The 22,622-nt window shown below is 36.3% G+C and overlaps 1 protein-coding gene across 2 annotated transcripts; it reads right to left on the bottom strand.

The window, feature by feature from the left end:
* Positions 1–2,552: 2,552 nt before the first annotated feature.
* Positions 2,553–14,822, bottom strand: LOC140759217 (uncharacterized). 2 transcript variants are annotated; one of them, XM_073095716.1, is made up of 11 exons: positions 14,100–14,822; positions 13,945–13,999; positions 13,752–13,851; positions 13,501–13,624; positions 13,317–13,394; positions 9,642–9,769; positions 8,656–9,220; positions 7,887–8,001; positions 7,753–7,799; positions 6,883–7,017; positions 2,553–3,605 (listed from the first exon to the last, which is right to left on the bottom strand). In XM_073095716.1, exons 1-11 carry the CDS (start codon positions 14,688–14,690, stop codon positions 3,330–3,332), a joined length of 2,214 nt encoding a protein of 737 aa, XP_072951817.1. In that variant the 5' UTR covers positions 14,691–14,822; the 3' UTR covers positions 2,553–3,329. The 2 variants fall into 2 exon arrangements, with proteins under 2 accessions (XP_072951817.1, XP_072951818.1); XM_073095717.1 differs by having other exon boundaries at positions 14,109–14,822.
* Between the last annotated feature and the right edge of the window lie 7,800 nt (positions 14,823–22,622).

Below are 22,622 nucleotides of genomic sequence, written 5' to 3'. Positions count from 1 at the left end.
CTAATCTTCACTTGAGGATCATGGATGAATTATTATGAAACTTCTAGCTTGAGCCCACTTCTTCCTCTTCTATCAGTCTAGGACTTGACTCATCATGGTTATGTCCCTCTCCCTCGTATTCAACATCCTATCTCTTTATCTTGGGGATCAATATCCTCTCCTTTCTCTTCAAGTTGGCTGCCGAAGAAGGAAATCTTAAAGGTATTAAGATTGTAGTGCTCCAAGTCATTCACATCTCCTTTTTTTGCTGATGACCTACTCATTTTTGGAAAAGCTACTAAGAATGAAGTGTTTGCTATCACCAACATTCTCAGCCTCTTTTGTGCCATTCTTAGGTCAAGAGCTAAATATGGATAAATCATTTATCCATTTCGGTAATCATATTGCTCAGAAGAGAAAAGCAAGCATATTGAATGTCATAAACTTGAATCATTTTTCTAGGTGATAGCTACTTGGGTAACCCTCTCCTCCTCCCCTCATCTAAACATCAAGCCTGTCATTTTATTTTGGAAAAAATCAAGTCTAGGCTAGCCTCGTGGAAGTGCAACCTCCTCTCTCATGCAGGCTAATTTACTATCATCAAATATGTGCTAAGTGTTATACTAGTCTATTTCATGTCGTCAATCGCCTTGCAAGAACTTTTACTAAAACAGATCAATGGCATTATTAGGAATTTCTAGTGGAGATTCAATAGGGGTGGCCTACACCTTTTCCTTCGCAAATGGGAGCTTAATTACCATCGAACCTCGTTGAGTGGTTTAGGATACGATACAAGTCTGATTAGATCAAATCACGGGTATATTGGGCTTGATAGATTGAGTTTGTTTATCTTTTAATTGGTTCATATTTATCTTTTATATATGCCCTTAAGCCAAGTCTAGTTATGTTATATAAGTCCTTAATGCAAATCTAATTAAATTAAGTAAGCCACTAAGATAAATCTAATTAAATTATATAAGCTACTAAGGCAAGTCTAATTAAGTCATATAAGTTACTAAAGCAAATCTAATTAAGTCATGTAAGCCTCTAAGGCAAGTCCTAGTTCGCGTCATATAAGCCTTTAGGGCTAGTTCGAGTATAACTCATTGTACCCGACCTCTATATATAGAGGGGCTAAGCTTCTTTGTTTAATCATCCAAGCATCTAAGTATTAAGAAATTATTTTAGTCTTGAGTTTATCTTTGAAGTAAAAATAATATAATTTAGAAGTAAAAATAAATTAATCATAGCCATTTATTTTCTTAGGAGTAGATCTAACTTAGAACCCTAATTCTATCTTCAAACCTATAGCCACTATCATCTCTGTGAGCCCCTACCTTATGACCATTTACCACCGCTCTTGTCCATCCGCTACCCTTTGATAATTGCTGCAACATCGGATAATTACCAATCTATCTAATTTTTAGTTTTATCTTTTTATTGTGACCTTGGAATTACTTGAAACCAAAGCCTTTAGATCTATGACTTTCGTGGCTTCCTCTCATTAAAATACTATAATTTTCTTACATACATGTCATTCCATTTTTGACTTGTAACAAATATGCTCGATTAATACCGAGACTATAGACCAACTCCTCCTTCATTGCTCGTTCACTCAGGTTGTAGCCTTCCACACTAGCAAGCTACACCTAAAATTCTGGACAAAGCTCCATTGTAACCCCAGCCAATAGCTTATCAACTGCTACTGAACGAGACCATCATGGTGGCTAGTGGAGCAGGATAGGTTAATGCTACATGGAATACCGCACTCCTTGGTGGTATAGGCATGTCATTTAGCATACCTCCCTCTCCACCCCGCTAGCTAAATCTATCTTCATCGATCATTGCCCAAGCCCCTTATTTGGTGAGGCACAGGCCATTCTGTTAGGCTTGACAAAGCTTTCAAAGCTCCATCCAAAGGATGAGATATGGTTGGTCCGCAACAGTCAGTTAGCAATCAACTAGATCAACAGTCATGATGCTAACCTCAACTAGGTAATACATCACATTGTACATGATTGTAAACAGCTGCTCTATGAACCTTAGATTAAACTAGGGCTTACTAACTAGCTTAACAAGTTCCACGCTCATTTCCTGGCCCAACATACTATTCACCAAAGGTCTTCCGACCTCTTATCTAATGAACTGGATGCCATCGATATTATGTCCTACATCAATGATATTGATTTATAGACCATCTTTCTATTAAAAAATTTTTTAAAAAAAAACCTAGTAATTATGTTGGATTTGAAACATACAATTGACTGGAAATAACTGAAACAGAATAAATTCAAATAACTTAACATTTAACTAAAAAAACAACGTTAATCAAATAATAGTCTTTTAGACTAGACTCATAATAAGAGGACTACGATTATAGGTAAAATCACCCCAAGGGTCCTACTACAAGGCTACAGAGAATTGCTTTTACAAATAAAACTCCCATCAGTGCACTGACTGGTGCTTAACCGAATCCAATCACAACTATTAAATAGGGTTGAGGATCAAGCCTTTTTACATGATAAAACTATTTTCAACAATGATCTACATTGGAGTAGTAGAATTTGCACAAATCAAATAAGTACCTGTTGAAAGATCAAATGTACAGTACATAGGGCAACAATGTTTTGTATTACAATGTAGGAAGTATGTAATACCGTAATTTATCAAGAATGAAGAATGGCTGATAGGAAAGAGAACATCACATTGAACAAACACATTTGAGGAAGCACATATTTAGACTTGGAGACACTTTTCAAATATTACAGATCTTGAATCAACCTAATACATAATCATGGTCATTTTCTGAGACTACGGAGTTTGGACAAGTTTGAGTAGAAATTTCTGAAATAAGTTGCACCTTCCACGTATCCATTATGCAAAGTTCTGTCAGTTGTTACTGTGATAAGACTTCCATGATATACTGACCTTCAGAGTCCATGGGGAATAACTTGTTCGTCCATTACAGATGTAATTTCATTAAACAAACATTCAAATTGTCTAATCCTCAGAGGCCATAAAGTACTTATTCTTACTGAAGGTATCAAACTACAATTTCAAACTAGTAATTCCAGAACAGCACAGCCAGTCAGTTCAGTATATTCTATTTATCTGTCTCAGCTTTGCCATGTATGATCTAATTGAATAACTTGCTTTGGCACTCTTCACGGCCATATAAATAATATTGCAGTCCGTTGAACCCTAAAACATCGTCTGAATTGAGAAACCTGCAAGTCCTCTCCTGATCACGTCTTAGATACTTGAAGATTATGCATTCACTAACACAATCAATAATTTATTCACTGGCGATATTGACAAAGCTACTTTCGTGCTTTTCCAGTTGCTATGCATCAGTCTCTTTCTTCCACCTTGGAAATTTTCCTTCCCAATTTAAATGCTGAAAATTGGTTGGCAGTTTGAGTTTCTCTAATTAGATGACTGCTACTTCCACTTTTATACTCTATTTTTCTGTCAAAACTGACAGATGACTGACGCAAAATCTCGAATAGCGAGGAACCAGAAATCACATCTTCCTGAGATTTTGTTCTGGATGGAGCAGATTTTAAATGAGAGCTAGTGAAGTTCGATGATGATGCCTGCCTAGGTTGATTGTTGTCCATCTGGACCTGCAGATTGAAATCATTCTTAAAAAGAAGAAAATGTGCCTCCGCATGGTACAGAGAAAATAATGACAATGTAGATTCTCAAAAGATACCAAACAAGATATTAGAGTAAAACTGTTGTATATTTGATATAATGACAGTAAATAAGCTTCAAAATTTTGATGCTGTAATATAAGAACAGACTGCATTACATCAACTTATCATTTGGATTGAGCAATAAAACTGTATCCAATAATCTATGGTAATAACTTTCACAATAGTTTCATGCATGTTGCACTTTATATACCGGCATATTTACTTCATGGGTGATCCAAGGGAATAATCAGATCTATTAAAGTTTGAATTAGCCACAATCCAAAAAGATAATGAAAATTAAGGCAAGCCTTAGATCAGAGGATCAATAGAAATTAGACCAGTATAAACCAATTTGGTCAGATGGGAAAGGCTAGGATAGGATTCAAAAGAAAGATCTATCACATCCCAAAAAAAATGTATTAACACGTTTTGAGCGTTTGATTGTGTCTTAGTATTGTAAAACACTAATCCTAAGGTGGAGGGATGAAAATTGCTTTCAACTTTTTCCTCCTAGGGATGGAACTTTACGAATCTCATGTACTCAATGGTTAAAATTAGTGTAAAAGTTTATGACCTAGATCACACACACACACATATATATATAATGTTGGTGTATCAAAAGTTAAAATTGGGTGCCTCACCAAGATCTACAATAATAGACACAAATCCTTGGTTCATTGGCAAACAAGTGAGTCAATCTGATTTGAGATCATTCAGTGCCTTTGTTAGAAAACAAGTTGACCACAAAGCATAAACTAAACAAGTTGACCCCAAAGCATAAACTATTAGGTATTAGACCAATAATGTATACATAATATCATTTGTGATATTCTCTCATGTACGACCCTTATATACTGCATGCAATAAAAGATAATAGGGTATACGACCCTCTGCAACAGAAGAATACATGATGGAAAATAGAAATTAAATGCCACTAGTTTATGCTCGAGATTTGAACTCAAGACTACGTTGATATAGAACAATGATCCAACTGAATTATGGGTCTTCCTATGGACAAGAATATATGTTTAAATCCACTGTATGAAGTATGGAGAAAATAAACATGCTAAAACATTATTTTTCCTTCATCAAATTTGTCTTCTTTTTCTTTTGCATAACAAGTAGCAGAACTTGCTTCCTTTTTGGCTCACTTACTTCAGGGATTATCCAACAACAAAATGAGACTACAACATTCGTTTGATAGCCTAGTAGTGATAAATTGTAAATTGTTTCAAAACTATGTTTTGTCACAGAATGTTTTGGCTTCCTTACCTTGGAACCATGCTTACTGAACCACCTACCTACAATGACAATTGTATAGCTTAGAAGTGAATCATGTAGCACCTCTAGTTACGTCACTGCCCAAAACCAATGATGTTAGCCGACATTTCCAATATTACTACAATAATCTTAAACCGGAAATGAACTCTTTTTTATTCAACTTCACCACTTCAGACTAAATTATTATCATCGCTTTCCTTAATTCTACAAAAAGTTTATAAATAAAATATTCAAGACCAAGATACTCAAGCATTGAGGTCTCCTCAAGAACAGTTCAGGACAGATTTATTCTCCAATAGATTACTTTCTCAAGAACATACTAAATTAATAGGCAGATATCCTGTTGTTTGATTGCATCTATTTGAAATCTAACATAAGATCTATATCTATCTTTTCAAGAAAAGTTATCATCTCTCCCTCATCAGAATTATTTATCTGAAAAACATTTTAGAGGATTTTCTTAGATTGCATGAGCCTAAACTACAATCACAAGGGCAATTTCCTGTATCTAACTATCATTGTAGCTTCTCTGTCAATTGCCTCAATTGTCTAATTTTCCTTTGGCAAGAATCTGATACTAATTTATAGAGGGTTGATATCAAATTGGCTGTTGGCAGCCAAATAAAACCTATGGAAATATATTTAGAACAACCCACCTTTTGCTTTTATTATCATTCATATCCTACAATATAAATATTTATCATTTCAACACTACATTTTGTTATTAATGCCTCAAAAAACACTCTAACAGCAGCTAAACAAAATAGAGAATATTCTATTACTTTTGAAAAATAAATAATTAAATACTTAAGATACCCTTCATTTGACTTTATAATCTTGTTCTCCACTTGTATCACCTTAACCTAGAAACTTATTCAAGGTTAGTCAAGAGTGCTAAGGTTCTTATGCATTTATAGTTACTTTAACTCATATATATGATAACTAGACACTAAGAAAATTAATGACAAAGTGTTTTTAAGAAATTTTAAATAAAATACAAGAGTCAAATGATAAATATCCATACAGTAAAGATATGATAGGGTGTAAATGATAATAAAAGCAATGGTTAGGGGTTTTTTAATAAATTTTGCTAAAAAGCAATTCAATCCTCTCGATATGTGGCCTTGCTTTACAGATACTCTTGCCAAAAAAAAAATGCTAGGATGATGATGAGGATGAGGATCACAATTTTTCTAACAGTGTTAATGGACTTCCAAATGTTTTAAGAAAATCTATGATTCTAGGTCTTGTGCCTAGTCTTGAGCCTTCCAACTAAAAGAAAATAAGATGGCTAGACTCTGCTAATTATAAATGCCTATAAGTTAAAACTACCAAAGCAAAACAATCTTCACACGTCTCCATGATTAGGATAAGTTAATACAGAAAACAATAATACACGTCTAAAAGTAAAATATTTTCAGTCAAGCCTCCAGTATTTGCTAGGTATGCTCCAGAAATCTGGTTTATTTCTGTCCTATGCCTGTCAAGATTAGAAGTACAGAATACTAGAGTTTCTACCTAAAAGCACCTGCATCACCCAATGCATATAAATGCCACAGGTAAGAAGAAAGCAAGTGGGACTTCAACATATTGAAATAATAAAGCTTAGCCTCCTGGTCCTTTTAGTTACATCACTGCAAACTTCCAATCTCTCAACTTTTCCTCAACAACATTAGGGTAATTCTACTTTAGGAGAAAAATTGCTAATTTGTTATTTATGATTTCTTAATAAGCTATACTACTTCCAAATTCCAATTATAGTATATTCCTTTGCACTAAAAATTAGGATTGTAGAAACTTGAAAAAGGTTAAAAACTTATCATTTTGATAGGTTATCTGGTTGGAAGGAGAAAATTTGATTAAAAAAAACTTTTACTGCCAACTAGAAAGCATTCAATCCAAACTTCAATAAAGAAATCTTTACCATATCTGAGAGGTTGTCAGAAGATGAAATAGCGCTCTTGCTATTGCTGTCATCACGACCAAAAATGAATGTTCTAGAAGTCACCGATTTGTGGGAGGATGCTAGTGAATTACTTGTTCGCCCAATGAAAGATGACTGCAAAATAATTGATATTTCCAACTGTTAACCAGTCTACTGTAAGGTTAGTGAAACTGCATACTTTATATATATACGAAATTGCAGATTATATAACCTATAATCTAGAAAAAGAAGAAAAAGAAACATTCTAAGAGAGAAACAGGAGTGCTCAAGAAGAATCAGATAATCCAGGAAAAGCCAACAAAGTATAAAAGAATCATAACCCATATGAATTAACAAGGCTACAGATAACAATTATTCGAAGCATGGCATCTTTTATGTCTCTATGTTGCAAATACTAAACAAAAATAGACAATTTCAATGTATTTCTACATGCTGGGTTGCACTTGTCTTGGTTTCTCGTAATTAATTCCCTTTCAGTTGCAAACTTGTGCTAGTGGGAAAAAATATTTTACAACATTTTTCTTACTGAACATCTCACTTCGTGTACGGCTTATCTTCAGAGATCTTAAAATGGAATATGCAAATGGTGCCAAAAATGCTGCCTATGTTCTATTTTTTCAACAAACTGGAAATAAAACAATGAGAACATGAAAACACTGCCAGAAAAGAAAACACATCATGTTGATGTTCAAACAAAAGAAGTAGCAGCACATTTTAGTTGTAGCATATTAGCATGCGCATTTTTAAAAAAAAAAGAAAAGAAAAGCTGCTAATATTCATGGATCTTCACATGTTCATAACAAAGCATTATCTTAAGTGTAAGACGAGAGAAGTGTCCAGTAAATTAACCTTTGTATTATTGCTGTTCCCTCCCATCATTAGCATCTCAAAATTAGCTGACAAGATAAAAGAGAAAAATGAGGGCTAAAGTACATCAACACTAGAACTTGCAAACTAAAAAAAATAGAGGAATGCTTTTTTACAAGTTGTGACTTTTCCCCGCTTCTTAGGTTGAGGAGCAATATTAAGCTTCTTTATAAGTCCAAAAACTTCTCTTGAATGCTCATCATCTAATGGAGATATAAATGACGAGTCCTCCTGAATATGAAATTCAATTAATCAAACAAAATTTTAAAACATGACATTCAAATTTCATATTAATAGAATATGAAATTTGTATAGATAATTTCAAGGTTCCAAAAATCGGTATTGAGATCAGGATCAGCCGTCCGAAAAAACGACACATATCGACCATATCGGCCGCCTGTATCAAATCAAACTATTTTAATTAAATAAAATTTTAAATATTATTTAAAAATGTTGAGAAATTTCTAAAAAATTAGAAAAAATTATAAAAAAATAAGAAATAATAATTACTCACATATAAAGTCTAAAAAGTAAAAAATTTATCTTCCTCTATTTTTTTTTCTGTCCCTTTAACTATTAATCCGAGCTATCCCACTCTCTCCCTCACTCTCTTTCTTTTTGTATTTCCCTCTCTCTCTCCCTCACACACACACACTCTCTCTCCTTGACTCTCTCTTCCTCTTTCCCTCGACTGCTGTGAATAGTAGCTGACAGCAGGCAACTGCTGTAGGCTAACTGTTATCAACTGCTGCAGCAGACTTGCTGCAGCCACCAGCAGTTGCTGCAGGATCAGGATCGGCCAAAGCTGGGAACTATGGATAATTTTAGTTAATCAATTCAATCCAACAAATTTGAAAAGCTTCAATCAATCAAATCAATCCTTACTTTCTGTACGGATAGACGCTGGCGTACTAGGGTCTTTTCTGCCTCTTCATCATCAGAGGGCACATAAATATCGCAATTGTCAGTGAACATTTGTGCTATCATTTGCTTTGCCTTTATTGTGTTTTGTCGGATAGTATTTCTTGGGGATAAATCATATGATGTTTCGTCTTCAAAATCTTCACCAGAGCCTTCATTATCCTCTTCATCTTCAATTATAGGATCTTTTGGCTTTTGGCCACATTTAAGTCTCTGAAGTACATTCTCTGTTTCAGCTGCATCTTGTTGCTCAAGCCACTTTTGATGAAGCTCATTACGCTTCTCACAATCTACTGAACCCTCTTCAAATCCAGTTGCAATCATATCATTGAGTTCTTCATTTTCTTCACTTTCATCATCTTCTTCATTTTCTTGGAACCTCATAAGATCATGATCACTATCATCCTCTTCCTCAGCCTCATCATCTACAAAAGCTTTGACAGGACCACCTTCTGGATATGGATCCATGCTGACAGCTTTCCGAGCATAAGGATCAATGTTTTCCTTATCATTATCTTCTGATGATGATCTGAAATAAATACCATAGTAAGGAGAAGAAAAGTATAGGATTTCAGACCGAACATAATACAGCATATTCAATAACTAATAAGAATAAACATGAAATAATATTATGTAGCATTACAAGAAACCAATAATAATGTAACATGAACCTACATAAATGAAGCCACAGGAAATAATGCATATGAAGCTGTTGCACATCTTGGAAAATATAATATTATTAACTATTCTAGCATGCAGAAACTTAATCACAGCCCTGATATGGCAGTTAGATATGCGAGAAGATTTGATATTTTATCTCATTACGCAAACACACATAACTAGCTATGCAGCCCAATATGATCTTTCAGTTTTCATTGATTAGTATCTTCATATGTAGTTACTTCTTAGAAAATGAAACAAGAAAAGAACAAGAACAATTCAACACTTACACATCAGCAAGATCAAGTTTTGGGCTTGAAGGGGGAACGGGTGGACTTAGCGCTTCATCTATTGTATTGCAAGAACTATTCTTAATCAGATTATTCTCATCACTACCCTGGGAATTACTAGAAGGATCCTGCACAGTAGAAAATATTACAAAGAAATATCATATACGACAGAATTAGAGTGACAATCAAATGAAAACACTAGACAATGTTGATAAATCTTGAATGTAAAATGCATCTTCTGCTATAGTATTAGAACCTTGCCTTAAAGGAATGTGATGTTGTACACTGAATTCCTACTGTAAGAACAAAGAATGTGCAACTTGCTGCAGATGTAACTCAAACATATTTGTTGGTTAAGTTAACTTTATGTGGTAACTGGTAAGTTCTCTGAATTAATAAAATCACCATGCAAAGAAAGAAAAACTTCTTTATCTTCATTGATCAGCCAATACTTGATTATGATGAACTTTGAGTCTTTGAGACAAACTAATGCATTAACTAGAGATAATGGAGAACAAAATAAGTGAACTCAAATAGTTGGAACTAAAGGCTTTGTTGTTGTTGTTGTTGGAACTTTGATGAGAGAAATTTCATTCTTCTTTGGAAAAAGCATAATATATTAATAATGCCTTACCAATAGGAAAAGCTAACAACGTTCATAATCAGAATAACTTTTAATTTTTTCTGGTGTTCATCTCTATTAGGGATGTTATCAACTGCTTAGTCAATGATATGTTAAGCATATTTTTCATAGCAGAAGGTATATCATATGGGTGTCTTAGTGATTCATAAGATGCATTTAAGCTTAGAAGGTGTAGAATAACTTTTAGAAGGTGGAGGCGATGGCTATAGCGATGGGTATAGCGAAGGCGGATACAACGAAGGCTGTGACAAGGAGGTAGAAGAAAGCAGGGCAGTCAATCCCGATGGATGTTTTCTATTGCCAGACGGATTGGACTTTAAAGAAAGAAGCAGCTACGAGAAGGGGGAGGAGGGTATGGTGGCGGAGGATATGATGCTGGATCCCGCTATTCCAAAGGCGATGGTGCATTGGGAATGAAATGCAAACTCTTAGGCTAGGCAAGTAGGGGCTAGGCAAGTAGGGGCTAGGCATTTAAGAGGGTTGTCCTCTTAGCTTGTCGAATAGATATATATATATATAACTTCGAGCTTCTAGAGCTGGGAATGAACAAGCCGACTTCAGCTTTAGATCAATATTATTTTTGAACCAAATTCGATGGCTCAGCTCTGATCGAGCCGAGCCAAGCCTGAGCCAAGCCCGAGCCAAAACCCGAGCCGCTCGTAAAGCTTAACAGCCCTAATTTTTATAATTATCTTAAGTTTACATACGTAAATATAAATATAAATACAATTAAATTCTTTAATTATAAAATTTAATTAATATAATAAGTTTTTTCTAAATTATATTGATGTTAAAATAATTTTTATATTCACCAATAACATCAAAAATATAATACTAATAAACTAATATTTTATCAAATTAATAATATTAATCCATAGATAAAATAATGTATTTACTATTTAAACTATTATTAACTTAATTAAATCTTTATTTTTTTAAAACGATAACTTCATAAGAAATTTTGGAAAAAATAATGTAGTATTATTAGTAATCTCATGTTTTAAGCTAAAATAAAATATATGAAAGTGTAAATATTTTAATATTAAAAATGTCATTTTGGAAAGATTATTTAAAATACATGTTCCATCTAAAATAAAATTTTATTATTTTCAACTACAAATGTAATAATATTTAAAATGTTATAAAATACAATAATATTTAAAATATTACTTTTGACTATAAAATATGTAAGATTAAATATAAAAAAAAGAGAAATATTAATACCTATTATTTTATAAAATTAAACTATATTCAAATTATATTGCATTGCATATTTATCTTCATAACATTGCATTGCCTATCTATCTCTCTAACATTGCATTACATTACATATCTATTTCCTAACATTGTATTGCATTGCATATTTATTTCTCTAACATTGCATTACACATTAATATTATTATTAAATATTATTTTAATTTTATATACTTAAATATTCAATATAAATATTATAAAATTCTTAATAATATAATATTTTAATAAATTTTTCTAAATTATATTTTTGTTAAATAATTTTTATATGTACTAATAATATTAAAAATATACTATTAATAAACTACTATTTTATCAAATTAAATATTAACTTATAGATAAAATAATATACATACTACTTAAACTATCCTTCTCTATTCTAGATGTGAACAAGGCCTAAGGTTTTAAAGGGGTCTAAGTTCAACATTGTTAGGTTCAGATCATAAATAGGTCGACCCACCTAACCCAACTATCAAACGGGTTGTGTTAGTGTTTATTTCCTTAACCCATTTATGACCCAACTCATTTATGGCATGATAGCTTGATTATGACCCAAATAACTCATTTATAACTCAAATAACTAGCTTATAATTTGAATAAACCCATTTATAATTTGAATAACCTGTTATTTGTGTAACTAACCTGATTGGCACTCCTAACCAAAACCACATTTTTTTTCAACATAACATGGATTTAGCCAAAAAATGTTGGCATCTAGAAAATATTTATATGTAGACATGATCTCTACTAGCTTTACACTTTTAGGCTAACTTTGGGTCCTCCAGCATACTGGAGCCTTCTACACCTTCGTTTCACATGCCAATACCATCCACGACAGTCTTCTGTCACCGTGCAATTAAGCTATAGTTGGCATAACAAAGTGACTCCTCTTATTGTCTTGAGCACTCTTAGTACTAACCTCAATAGTCTCATCTCTGATATTCATCTTCTGTGGTAAGTTCTACTATATATATTTAGCTGTTTGGATAGCAAGACAGCATTTACAACAATGTTACCATCCTACAGAATTATCTTAGTCATGAAGATGCATATTGTTCCATAAAATTAAATAGTTCTTTTTATATTGCACATGATAGATAATAATTAGTCAAGTATTTAACCATTATTACATAAATAATGATGATGTCATATTTTTCTCATCAACTTCCATCAAAACCATTATCCTTATGACTCTCTCTAAAAATCTCTTTCATATGCAAGTCTTTAAAGTTTGACCCTTTATATGCAAAAGCAGTCTCAATTAGTTTCACTAACTAGTAAGTAATATATGAAGTCCTAAATTCTAACAATTTTTATCAGTGATATTAAATTCCTAGCAGACAGAACCATCAAGAATTTCATCAATGACAAATGCTAGAAAAACAGTATCTTTCATGTAAAATTTTCCTGCAGTGATCTAAAACTATTAATTTCAACTTCCTTGAGGAACAAGCATAATAAAGAAAATGACTGTATGAAATATCCAATAATACTGTTAAGGGTGTGCAAATCAGCTTACGCAATTTCTTACTAGGTTAACATAAGAAGTCATGCTCCAAAAGAAGGCATTAACAAACATATTCAAGGAGTGGAGTGATACACCAAAATATATATTATATTTTGGATAGCAGATGACAAGAAAGCAGAAAATTGTCCATCAGTGGAAATAAATCCTTATGTAAAGTCTTCTTTACAGCAGCTCCGTGTTACAAGACTATGCATATCATCAACATATTTCCAGAAACATGCCAACTAGGTTTTAAATAGAAGAGCTTGCTAACCTCATTTTCAACAACACTTCCACATTGATCCAAGCAATTCCCACAGGTCCTAACATCAGCAGAAAAAGCACCTTCATCCTGAAACCATAAAACCAGTTGGCAGACATGATTTCCTTTAAAAATTGGATTTTAGGACAGTTTTCTCACTGCTATAAAGTCTTATTCAGGAACACTGAGAACTAACCACTTTTTCATGGATTTCATCTCCTCTCACTTTCTGAGACCCAGATGGATTAGGGACTTGAGAAATCTCGCCCACTGAATAATCAGCCTCGCCAAATGAATCAGTATGGGAACTCGCACTAGATCTGCAACCAGCATTGTATCTTTATAATTAAAACAAATGCCCTTAAATTGTTGGACGCAGCATGCAGACACTTCACCAAGAAAGAGAATTCCTCAAAATTGATAGGATATTTCAGTAAAATGACTCACTTTTGCATTAACTCCAATTTCCTGAGCCTGATTTTCCCCAGGACTGATGAGATTGGCTTCTGAACAGGAGGCACAGGTTTAAATGAAGCATCTCTAGTCTCTGATATCAAATCAAACAGAAAATGTAAGGAGAAATATTTTATCTTCCATAACTTCTAATACATAATTAGCAAACAAACATGAGCTAATATACCCCTCAAAAGTCTCTGGGATTCGGCATGGATTTGATCCAGATAATCCTTCCTTTCCTGTTCAGCAGGACACAAAAGCAAATAATGAAAAAGAAAATTCAATCACCTACACAGCTCTAAAAGTTAAGCATGGGAGAAAAATTAACAAAACAGTAACCTTTTCTACCCTTTTCTTCTCTCGAGCAGATTCTATTGGTTCGCCATCATTCATGTCATCAGACTTATTCCGTGACTTCTTCTTCTTTTTCATCTCCGTGATCTCTTCTGCTTCCTCGTCCAAAGAAAGCCGCTTCTTTGCAGATTTTTCCCTCCTCAGCTCTTCAATCAAACCCCCGATGCCAATACCTTCACTCTCTCCAGTTGAATCAAAATGCTCCGTCCCACAAGCATCTCGCTCCTCCTCTCTTTCGCTCCCCATCTCTCGTGGCACCGCAAACAAAGGATCGAGCCCGTCATCGAAGCCCATCCCCTTTCCAGTGCTCTCCGATCCGCCTAACGATTCAGCTACATCTTCCGCGTCAGACGACACATCAGGAACAGAGACGGAGGCTGGCGAAGAGGAAGTGGACGGATCGGGACCTAGAATTGCAGTTGACGATGGATCGGGGTCCAGGGTTTCAGTTGGCAGTGGATCTGGAACCCTAGCTTCCGATGCCTTCTTCAAGCGCTTCAGCCTCCGCTCGGGGACAGGAGAGGCGGCCTCCTCAGGGAAGAGGGGAAGGGCATCGTCGTCCTCAAAGATCTCCATGATCTCCTCCTCTTCGAGCGTAATGATCGGAGGGCAAGGGTTAGGGGGTTTCTGCTTTTCTGATGGAAGATCTTGAAAGCTTTGAATAGGAAACGAGAACGAAAATGGAATGGAGGGAAAGACTTTTGGAGAAGCTTAGCGGGTGGAAAGGATTCGCCAGTTTTTCGCGCCTAAACTTTTGGGTTCGTATTTCCTTTTTAAAATTTTTGGTGATTTTCAAAAAAAAAAACAAAACAATATACAGTACATTTTCACTATTTTTAGTTTTCTCTTGTAAATCAGATTTTTTTTCTTTCTCTTTTTGTTCCAATTTTGCCCTTTAGCGATTGCATCAAAATGCTCATACTTTGTAATTACTCTAGTATAGTTAATTTAACACAGATATTTAATTAAGTTTACCTAATAGATCTAACAGCATGATGCTTTTTACACATATTCACTGAATTATAGGTGTAACATCCACACACAAAAAAATTTTGCACGCACGTGCCCGACACATGCACTGAACTTAAATGTTCGCACGTGCAGGGCACATGCACCCCTTTCCTTCTTCCACCCTCTTTCTTTCTGTCCTTCTTTTCCCTTTTTACTTCATTCTTCTCCCCACTAATAGTCTTTCCCCCTATCTTCTTTTAGCTACACCGGAGCGCCGTTGAAACCACCGACTTCCTGGAGTGAAGCACCTAAGCTCTCTCTCTCGCCGAGTAAGTTTAATTTAAAAATATGCTAGTGTGTGGGTTTTTCTTCTTCGAAGTTTTTCCCTCTCAGTCTTAATGTGAGCTTCCCCTCTTAGCAAGGGTGCCTACAACCATAAAGGGGTGACACTGCATCTTGACAGTACCTAACGCTTCCCCAACCAAGGTTAGGGATGAAGGATATTATTCTACTTTAATTTATTAAGGCCCAAGCTTCAGGTCTCAATCTATTGATCACAGACAATAAGGTAGCCGTTTCATCAGGCGGTGTGCAATTAATTGTTCGATCAATGAGAGTCATACTCTTTAGGATATGTATTTTAGGCTTGCTATGGCCTTAGTGTTATGGGCTTCTTTGTCTATTTTATTTATAGAAATGTAGATTTTTTGCTTATATATTGTTCTGGAACATTGACCAGTAGGTCACGTAATAATCATGTGGGTTCTACCCACATGAGGGCATGTGTTTGGTGCTGGATGTTATAGTAGAGCTCAATTTACAAATAGTAAAAATGTAAGATATAACCATAATTTTGCTAAATATAGAGTGTTATATGCAAATTTTCCTAAAATTTAATTATAATGAGATTAGTAAAATTTGAAGTAGAGAGTACTTTAGGATATTAAACCCTCGCCACTATTCTCCTCTAGTAGCCACCCTACTCTACGACCGTCCACCACCACCCTTGGTTGTCCGCCACACTCGGACGACCGCCATGATGTCGGATATTTACTATTCTACTTCATTCTAACCTTCCTCCACTCTTTTATTTATAACTTTTCATACTAATATCAAATTAATATGAAATTAGAACCATTAGAATCCTAACTCATGAGCTTACCACCACAAAAAATTTATAATTTTCTTACATTCAAATCGGTCTAGATCAAGTTCATAACATTGGTATCAAAGCCGTCCTTGGATGATGGTTAACATGCTATCCAAGACAAATGAAGAGGGACCACAGAGGAGTAGGAACTCATCTCTGTTCCTATGAGAGTTTCTCTGGCGCCCTTGCCACCAGCACCAATCATTGACAATAAGCCACTAGCGTGGCATTTTTTTAAAGATTTTTCTGATGAGGTTGCTAGATCTACTGCAAAGAGTGCCGAAAGGATAGAAAAGGCTATTCAAGCATTGGCAGCAGCCTTCTTGACTTAGCACAACCTCCCAGTGCTGCCCACTACCAACCACGATGGAACTAGGCCAGTCGTGACTATCAATACTAAGCCGTGACCAATGATAGGGTCTACGGTACCAAAAGATATGCTCTGATACCAATGATAAGACTACGGAACGATTCTGTTAGGTTTTTATTTGTTGGCAATTGTGTACAAAATATTCTAAGTGTATTTTTTATATGTATATGAGCTTTACACAAGTCTAGAATATCTCTAGTCTGAAGAATTGTAAGGTTATTGGAGAAAAGCTGTTGAGTTCACACCGCGTTCACAAACGCGTTCGAACGCGGTGCGTTCACAAACGAGTTCGAACGCGAAATCTGCGTTCTCACAGACAGAGAGCCGCGTTCACAAACGCGTTCGAACGTGGGCACTGCGTTCACACAGATAGAGAGCCGCGTTCACAAACGCGTTCGAACGCAAACTGAAGAATTCAAGCTGTCGCGTTCGAACGCACTCGAGCCCGTTCGAACGCACCAACAAAGTTTAAAAATATTGGACTTTCATGAGTACGGATAAGATTCAGATTTGGCTCTATCTTGAAGATCATGAGTACGGATAAGATTCGGATTTGGCTCTATCTTGAAGAACATGAGTACGGATAAGACTCGGAGTTGGCTCTATCTTGAAGATCATGAGTACGGATAAGACTCGGATTTGGCTCTATCTTGAATATCATATATAAGGATTATGAAACCCTAACTCTAGGGTGGTGGAAGAAACATTATTGAGGGTGACTTCTTGAAGCTACATCGGTTCTTCTACCAACAAGGTTCCACTCATCTACAAGAATTTAATCTTTCGTCTTAAGGGTGATCTAGACGAAAGATCAATCTCGAGGGCTACTGAGATTGGACTTCAATCACAGGAAGCAGTGAATCGTGGGTTCTAGCGATCAAGACTGAGAGAAACAAAGTCGTTTGGATCGACGGGGTGTTTTGTGAGTCAGTCTTGTAACTGCTACTATTATAGTGATTGGTTTTGATCCGAGTTTGGATCCATGGTTTTTTCCCGTTTTGGGTTTTTCCACGTTAAAATCTTGGCGTTCATCTCTACTTTCGTTTTTAATATTTCTTCCGACTTTTACTTAAGCGAACGAGAAATATCATTGCCTAGAGGTTAGATACATACGTGTGTCTAGGGATTTATTTTTTTTTCAGATTCCTTCAAGATCTGAATTTATTGTAAAAAGTAGTCCGTGCAACCAAGGAAAAATATTCACCAAGTATTTTTCCGTAGTTAGAAAATTATGAAACAAAGTGAAATCGATATGTAACTTCCTAATCTACGATTTTTGTATTTGTGCCCTTGGCAGATTCGAATTACAACTGGAACAAAAATATGATATATTGCGGATGATAGTGGTGGTGACGGGTGGAGTGGATGTTAGGGTTATGGATGACAATGGAGATGAGGGTGAATGGGTGATGTTGTTCAAGTGATTAAGATGAAGGAGAAGAAGTGGTTGAGATCCCAAAGAAGAGGAAGAACTTGATAGACAAAGGAAATTAAAAATTAGGAGAGACCTTGCCAATGATAGAGGTGGTAGGTCGGTGAAGAAGGAGGAAAGAGATTAGGGTAGAGAGAATAGAGAAGATAGGAGACAAGAAATTAATAATCTAATAACATAATAATTTTGGCTGCCATCCACACTTTTATAGAGACTAGTCAATAAGCCAAAATATAATTATTAACCTAATTCTAGAAGATTCCTACCGATCACGTTCGAACGCGCCCGATCGCTTTTGAAAGCACAAAAGGCGTTCTTTGTATATGCGAACGCGATGTAGGCATTTGAACGCACATTTTGCGTTCTCTATTTTTACGAATATGATACAGGCATTTGCAAGGGCGTTCGAACGTGACTCCTCCCATGTTCGAACGCGACTTATATGAATTTTATTTTAATTAAAATAAACAACTAATACAATAAGAAAAGACCCTAACTAAATGTATCAGCCCACCATGCTTCCCCCACCTTGTCCTCAAAGTGAAAAGTCATGGAAACGCTCCAAAATATCAGTCTCTAACTCTCATGTTGCCTCATCGGATGGCTTGCCAAGCCACTCGATTAGAATCTCCATCTCTAATATGGTACCATGTCATCATCGATGCCTAACAAGTAGACGAATTGGCTTTACAATCTTTGTCTCCTCCAATGGCTATAGTAGAATTGATCCAACGACCTCATGATCTTTAATCCGCTCTCTCAGCAATGAAACATGGAAGATATGATGCACCCTCGACCCCTTCGGTAGCTTCAAATGATATGCAACCGGGCCAATACGCTCTAACACTTGAAATAGACCGAAGTAGTGATGTGTTAACTTCTGGTTTCACATCAGACGCAAGGTCACCTGTCGATACAATTGCACTCTCACAAACACCCAACTGCCGATGTCGAACTCCTACTCCCTATAGCTATGATCATAAACTTGTTTTATGCGGTTTTGAGCAAATTTAAGATGGGCATGCAACCTCCTCAATGTGCCATCTCTATCTATCAAAACTAAGTCCACCTTTGTCCGATAAGCGCGTAATGTCACAATGCCAAAAAGTTTAACCACTGACTTGGCTAAAAATGGATGTCACAATGCCAAAAAGTGCGCATACTTGCTCAACCTATCAACGACCACAAAAATAACTGAATAGCCATGTACTAGCAGAAGACCCTCTATAAAATCCATAGAAATATCTTCCCAAACATCGTTCGACATAGGTAAAGGCCATAGTAATCCGGCTAGTTTTAATGTGGTTGCCTTAGCCCTTTGACAGACTTCACAAGCACAAAAGGTTGGTGGAACCATCCGTTCCCGTCTTAATCCTGGCTATGTGCAACTCTAAGATATCCTCTTATAAGTCCTCAAGATACCGTCATGACCCACCTCTGGAGTTTGGTGGAAGTGCTCCAACAATTTTCGCTGTAATCCAACAACATGCATCCGCAGTCCAGCAGCAAATTGCCTCGATTCTCCAATTCCGGATGACGCTCCGAAACATCCGTCACCTCTTGTAACAATCTCAAAACATCTGGGTCATATGTATATGCATACCTCAGCTCATCAAGAAAAGGAAAAGTGGGAAAAGAATAGGCTGCAAGCTCAGTGGTATCGGATTGGTGTGATAATGTATCCGCCGCTCTATTTTCAGTTCATTTCTTGTATTGAATTTCATAATCATACCCCAGCAATTTTGTAATCCATCTCTGCTATGCTGGAGTGTGTATACGCTGTCCTATAAAGTATGGAATGCTCATTTGATCGGTTCGGATAATAAATTGCCTACCGATTAAATAAAGCCTTCACTTTATCACCGCATGCAGAATTACCAATATCTCTCTAGTAAGTCGATAATTGCTGAGATTTTTGTGATAAAACCTTACTAAAAAAGATAATAGGACGTCCTCCTTGCATTAGTACAGCTCCTATGCTAACTCCCGACGCATCACATTCCATAATGAACTCTTTGGTGAAGTCCGTTGACGCTAAAACGGGCGTCGTTATCGTTACTGTTTTCAATTTTTCAAAGGCTATAGTGGCTTTATCCGTCCATCTAATGGGTTACGATACCAAAAGATAGGCTACGGAACGGTTTCTTCAAGATCTGGATTTATTACAGAAATCAGTCTGCACAACTGTGGAAAAATATTCACCAAATATTCTTCGGTAGTCAAAAAATTACAAAATCAATTGGATTAGATCCGTAACTTTCTGATCTACAATTTTTGTATTTATGTCCTTCACACATTCGAAACTAGGACAAAAATATAAAAGAACACGGCTGATGGTGATGGTGATGGGTGGAGTGGAAGTTAGGGTTATGGATGATTATGGAGATGAATGTGGATGGTGGATGTGGTTAAGGGATATAGACGAAGGGGAATAAGTGATCGAGATCCCAAAAAAGGAGGACTCGAAAAACGAGGGAGATTAGAAGTTATGAGACACCTTGCTAACAATAGAGGTGGAAGGTTGGTGAAAAGGGAGGAGGGAGAAAGAATAGAGAGAAGATAGGAGGCAAGAAATCAATAATCCAATTCCATAATGAATTTGGCTGCCATCCACATATATATAGATGCTAGCCAACAAGTCCTAATAACAATAAGTAACCATAATTCTAAAGGATTCCCGTCGATCACGTTCAAATGCGCCCGATCGCGTTCGAACGCACAAAAGACGTTTTCTGTATGTGCGAATACGATGCAGGCATTCAAACTCACCCGACCGTGTTCGAACACACTTTTCTCGTCCTCTGTATTTGCAAACCTGATGTAGGTGTTCGCAAGAGCATTCGAACGCGACCCTTCCTGCATTTGAACGCGACCTACAAGAATTTTATTTTAATAAAAATAAACAACTAATGCAATAAAAAAAATCTTAACTAAATGTATCACCATATAAAAGAGTCCTTCAACAAAGAAGTGAGAGTGATAAGCTCTAATACCAATTGATAGGTTCTGGAACCAAAAATATGCTACGCAACTATTCCTTCAAGATCTAAATGTATTACAGGAATCAGTCCATGCAATCGTAGGAACATATTCATAAGATATTCTCTGATAGTTATAAAATTATAAAACTAATTGGGTTAGATCTGTAACTTCCTAATCTACAATTTTTGTATTTATGCCCTTTGCAGATTCGAACTGTAGTATGGATAAAAATATAGAATAACGTAGGTGATGGTGGTGGTGACGGGTGAAGTGGATGTTAGAGTTGTGGATGGGTATGAAGATGAGGGTCGATTGTCGAAGTGATTAAGGAAAGTAGACGAAAAGAATGAAGTGGTTGAGATCCTAAAGAAGAGGGGTGGCTCGACAGTCGAGGGAGATTAAAAGTTCGGAGGAATCTTGCTAACTGTAGAGGTGGAAAAAAGGTGAAGAGGGAGGAAGGAGAAGTTTAGAGAGAAGATAGGAGGCAAGAATTCATTAATCTAATAGCATAATGAAGTTGGCTGCCATCCACATATTTATATAGGCTAGCTAACAAGTCTTAAAATAATATGAAATCCTAATTCTAGAACTTTCCCGTCGATCCCGTTCGAACGCGCCCGATCACGTTCGAACGCACTTCGGGCATGTTCGAACACACTTAAAAAGCTCCCTCTCTAGATGTGTGAATGTGATACAGGCGTTCGAACACGGGAGTTCGAACTCGCCCGACTGCGTTGGAATGCATAATATGTGTTCTCTGTATTTGCGAACCTGATGCAGGCGTTCACAAAGGGCGTTCGAACGCGATCCCACCTGCGTTCGAACGCGACCTACAGAAATTTTATTTTAATGAAAATAAACACCTAATGCAATAAGAAAAGATCCTAACTAAGTGTATCAGCCCACCATGCTTCCCCTACCTTGTCCTTAAGGTGAAAAGTCAGGGAAACGCTCCAAGATATCAGTCTCCAACTCCTATGTCGCCTCATCAGATGGCTTGCCAAGCCACTCAACTAGAATCTCCATCTCCAATCTAATACCATGTCATCGTGGACGTCTAGCAAGTACTCGAACTGGCTCTACGATCTCTATCTCCTCCAATGGCTCTGGTGGAACCGATCCAACAACCTCATGATCTCCAATGTACTTTTTCAACAATGAAACATGAAAGACAAGATGCACTCTCAACTCTTCTGGTAGCTTCAAATGATATGCAACCAGACCAATGTGCTCCAACACCCGAAACGAACCAAAGTAATGATGTGCTAACTTTTGGTTTTGCATCGGACGTAAGATCACCTATCGATACGGTTGCATCCTCACAAACACCCAACTGTCGATGTCGAACTCTTGCTCCCTATGGCTACGATCATAAACTTGCTTCATGTAGTTTTGAGCAAGTTTAAGATGAGCACGCAACCTCCTCAATATGGCATCCCTATCCATCAATGCTAAGTCCACCTCCGTTTGATCTGTAGATGCCACTGGATCATAAGCGCGTAACGTTGGAGCCATGCGTCCATGCACCACCTCAAATAGAGTCATGTCAATGCTGCTATGATAGGTGGTGTTATAAGACTACTCTGCCCACGGTAAGAACTCCAACCATCGTCTTGGCATCTC

Source organism: Typha angustifolia, chromosome 4, assembly GCF_048772165.1.
Source record: "Typha angustifolia cultivar Huaian chromosome 4, ASM4877216v1, whole genome shotgun sequence".
NCBI classification, from domain to species: Eukaryota; Viridiplantae; Streptophyta; class Magnoliopsida; order Poales; family Typhaceae; genus Typha; species Typha angustifolia.
The sequence above is the reverse complement of the archived record's forward strand: the minus strand, read 5'-3'. Positions and strand labels throughout refer to the sequence as shown.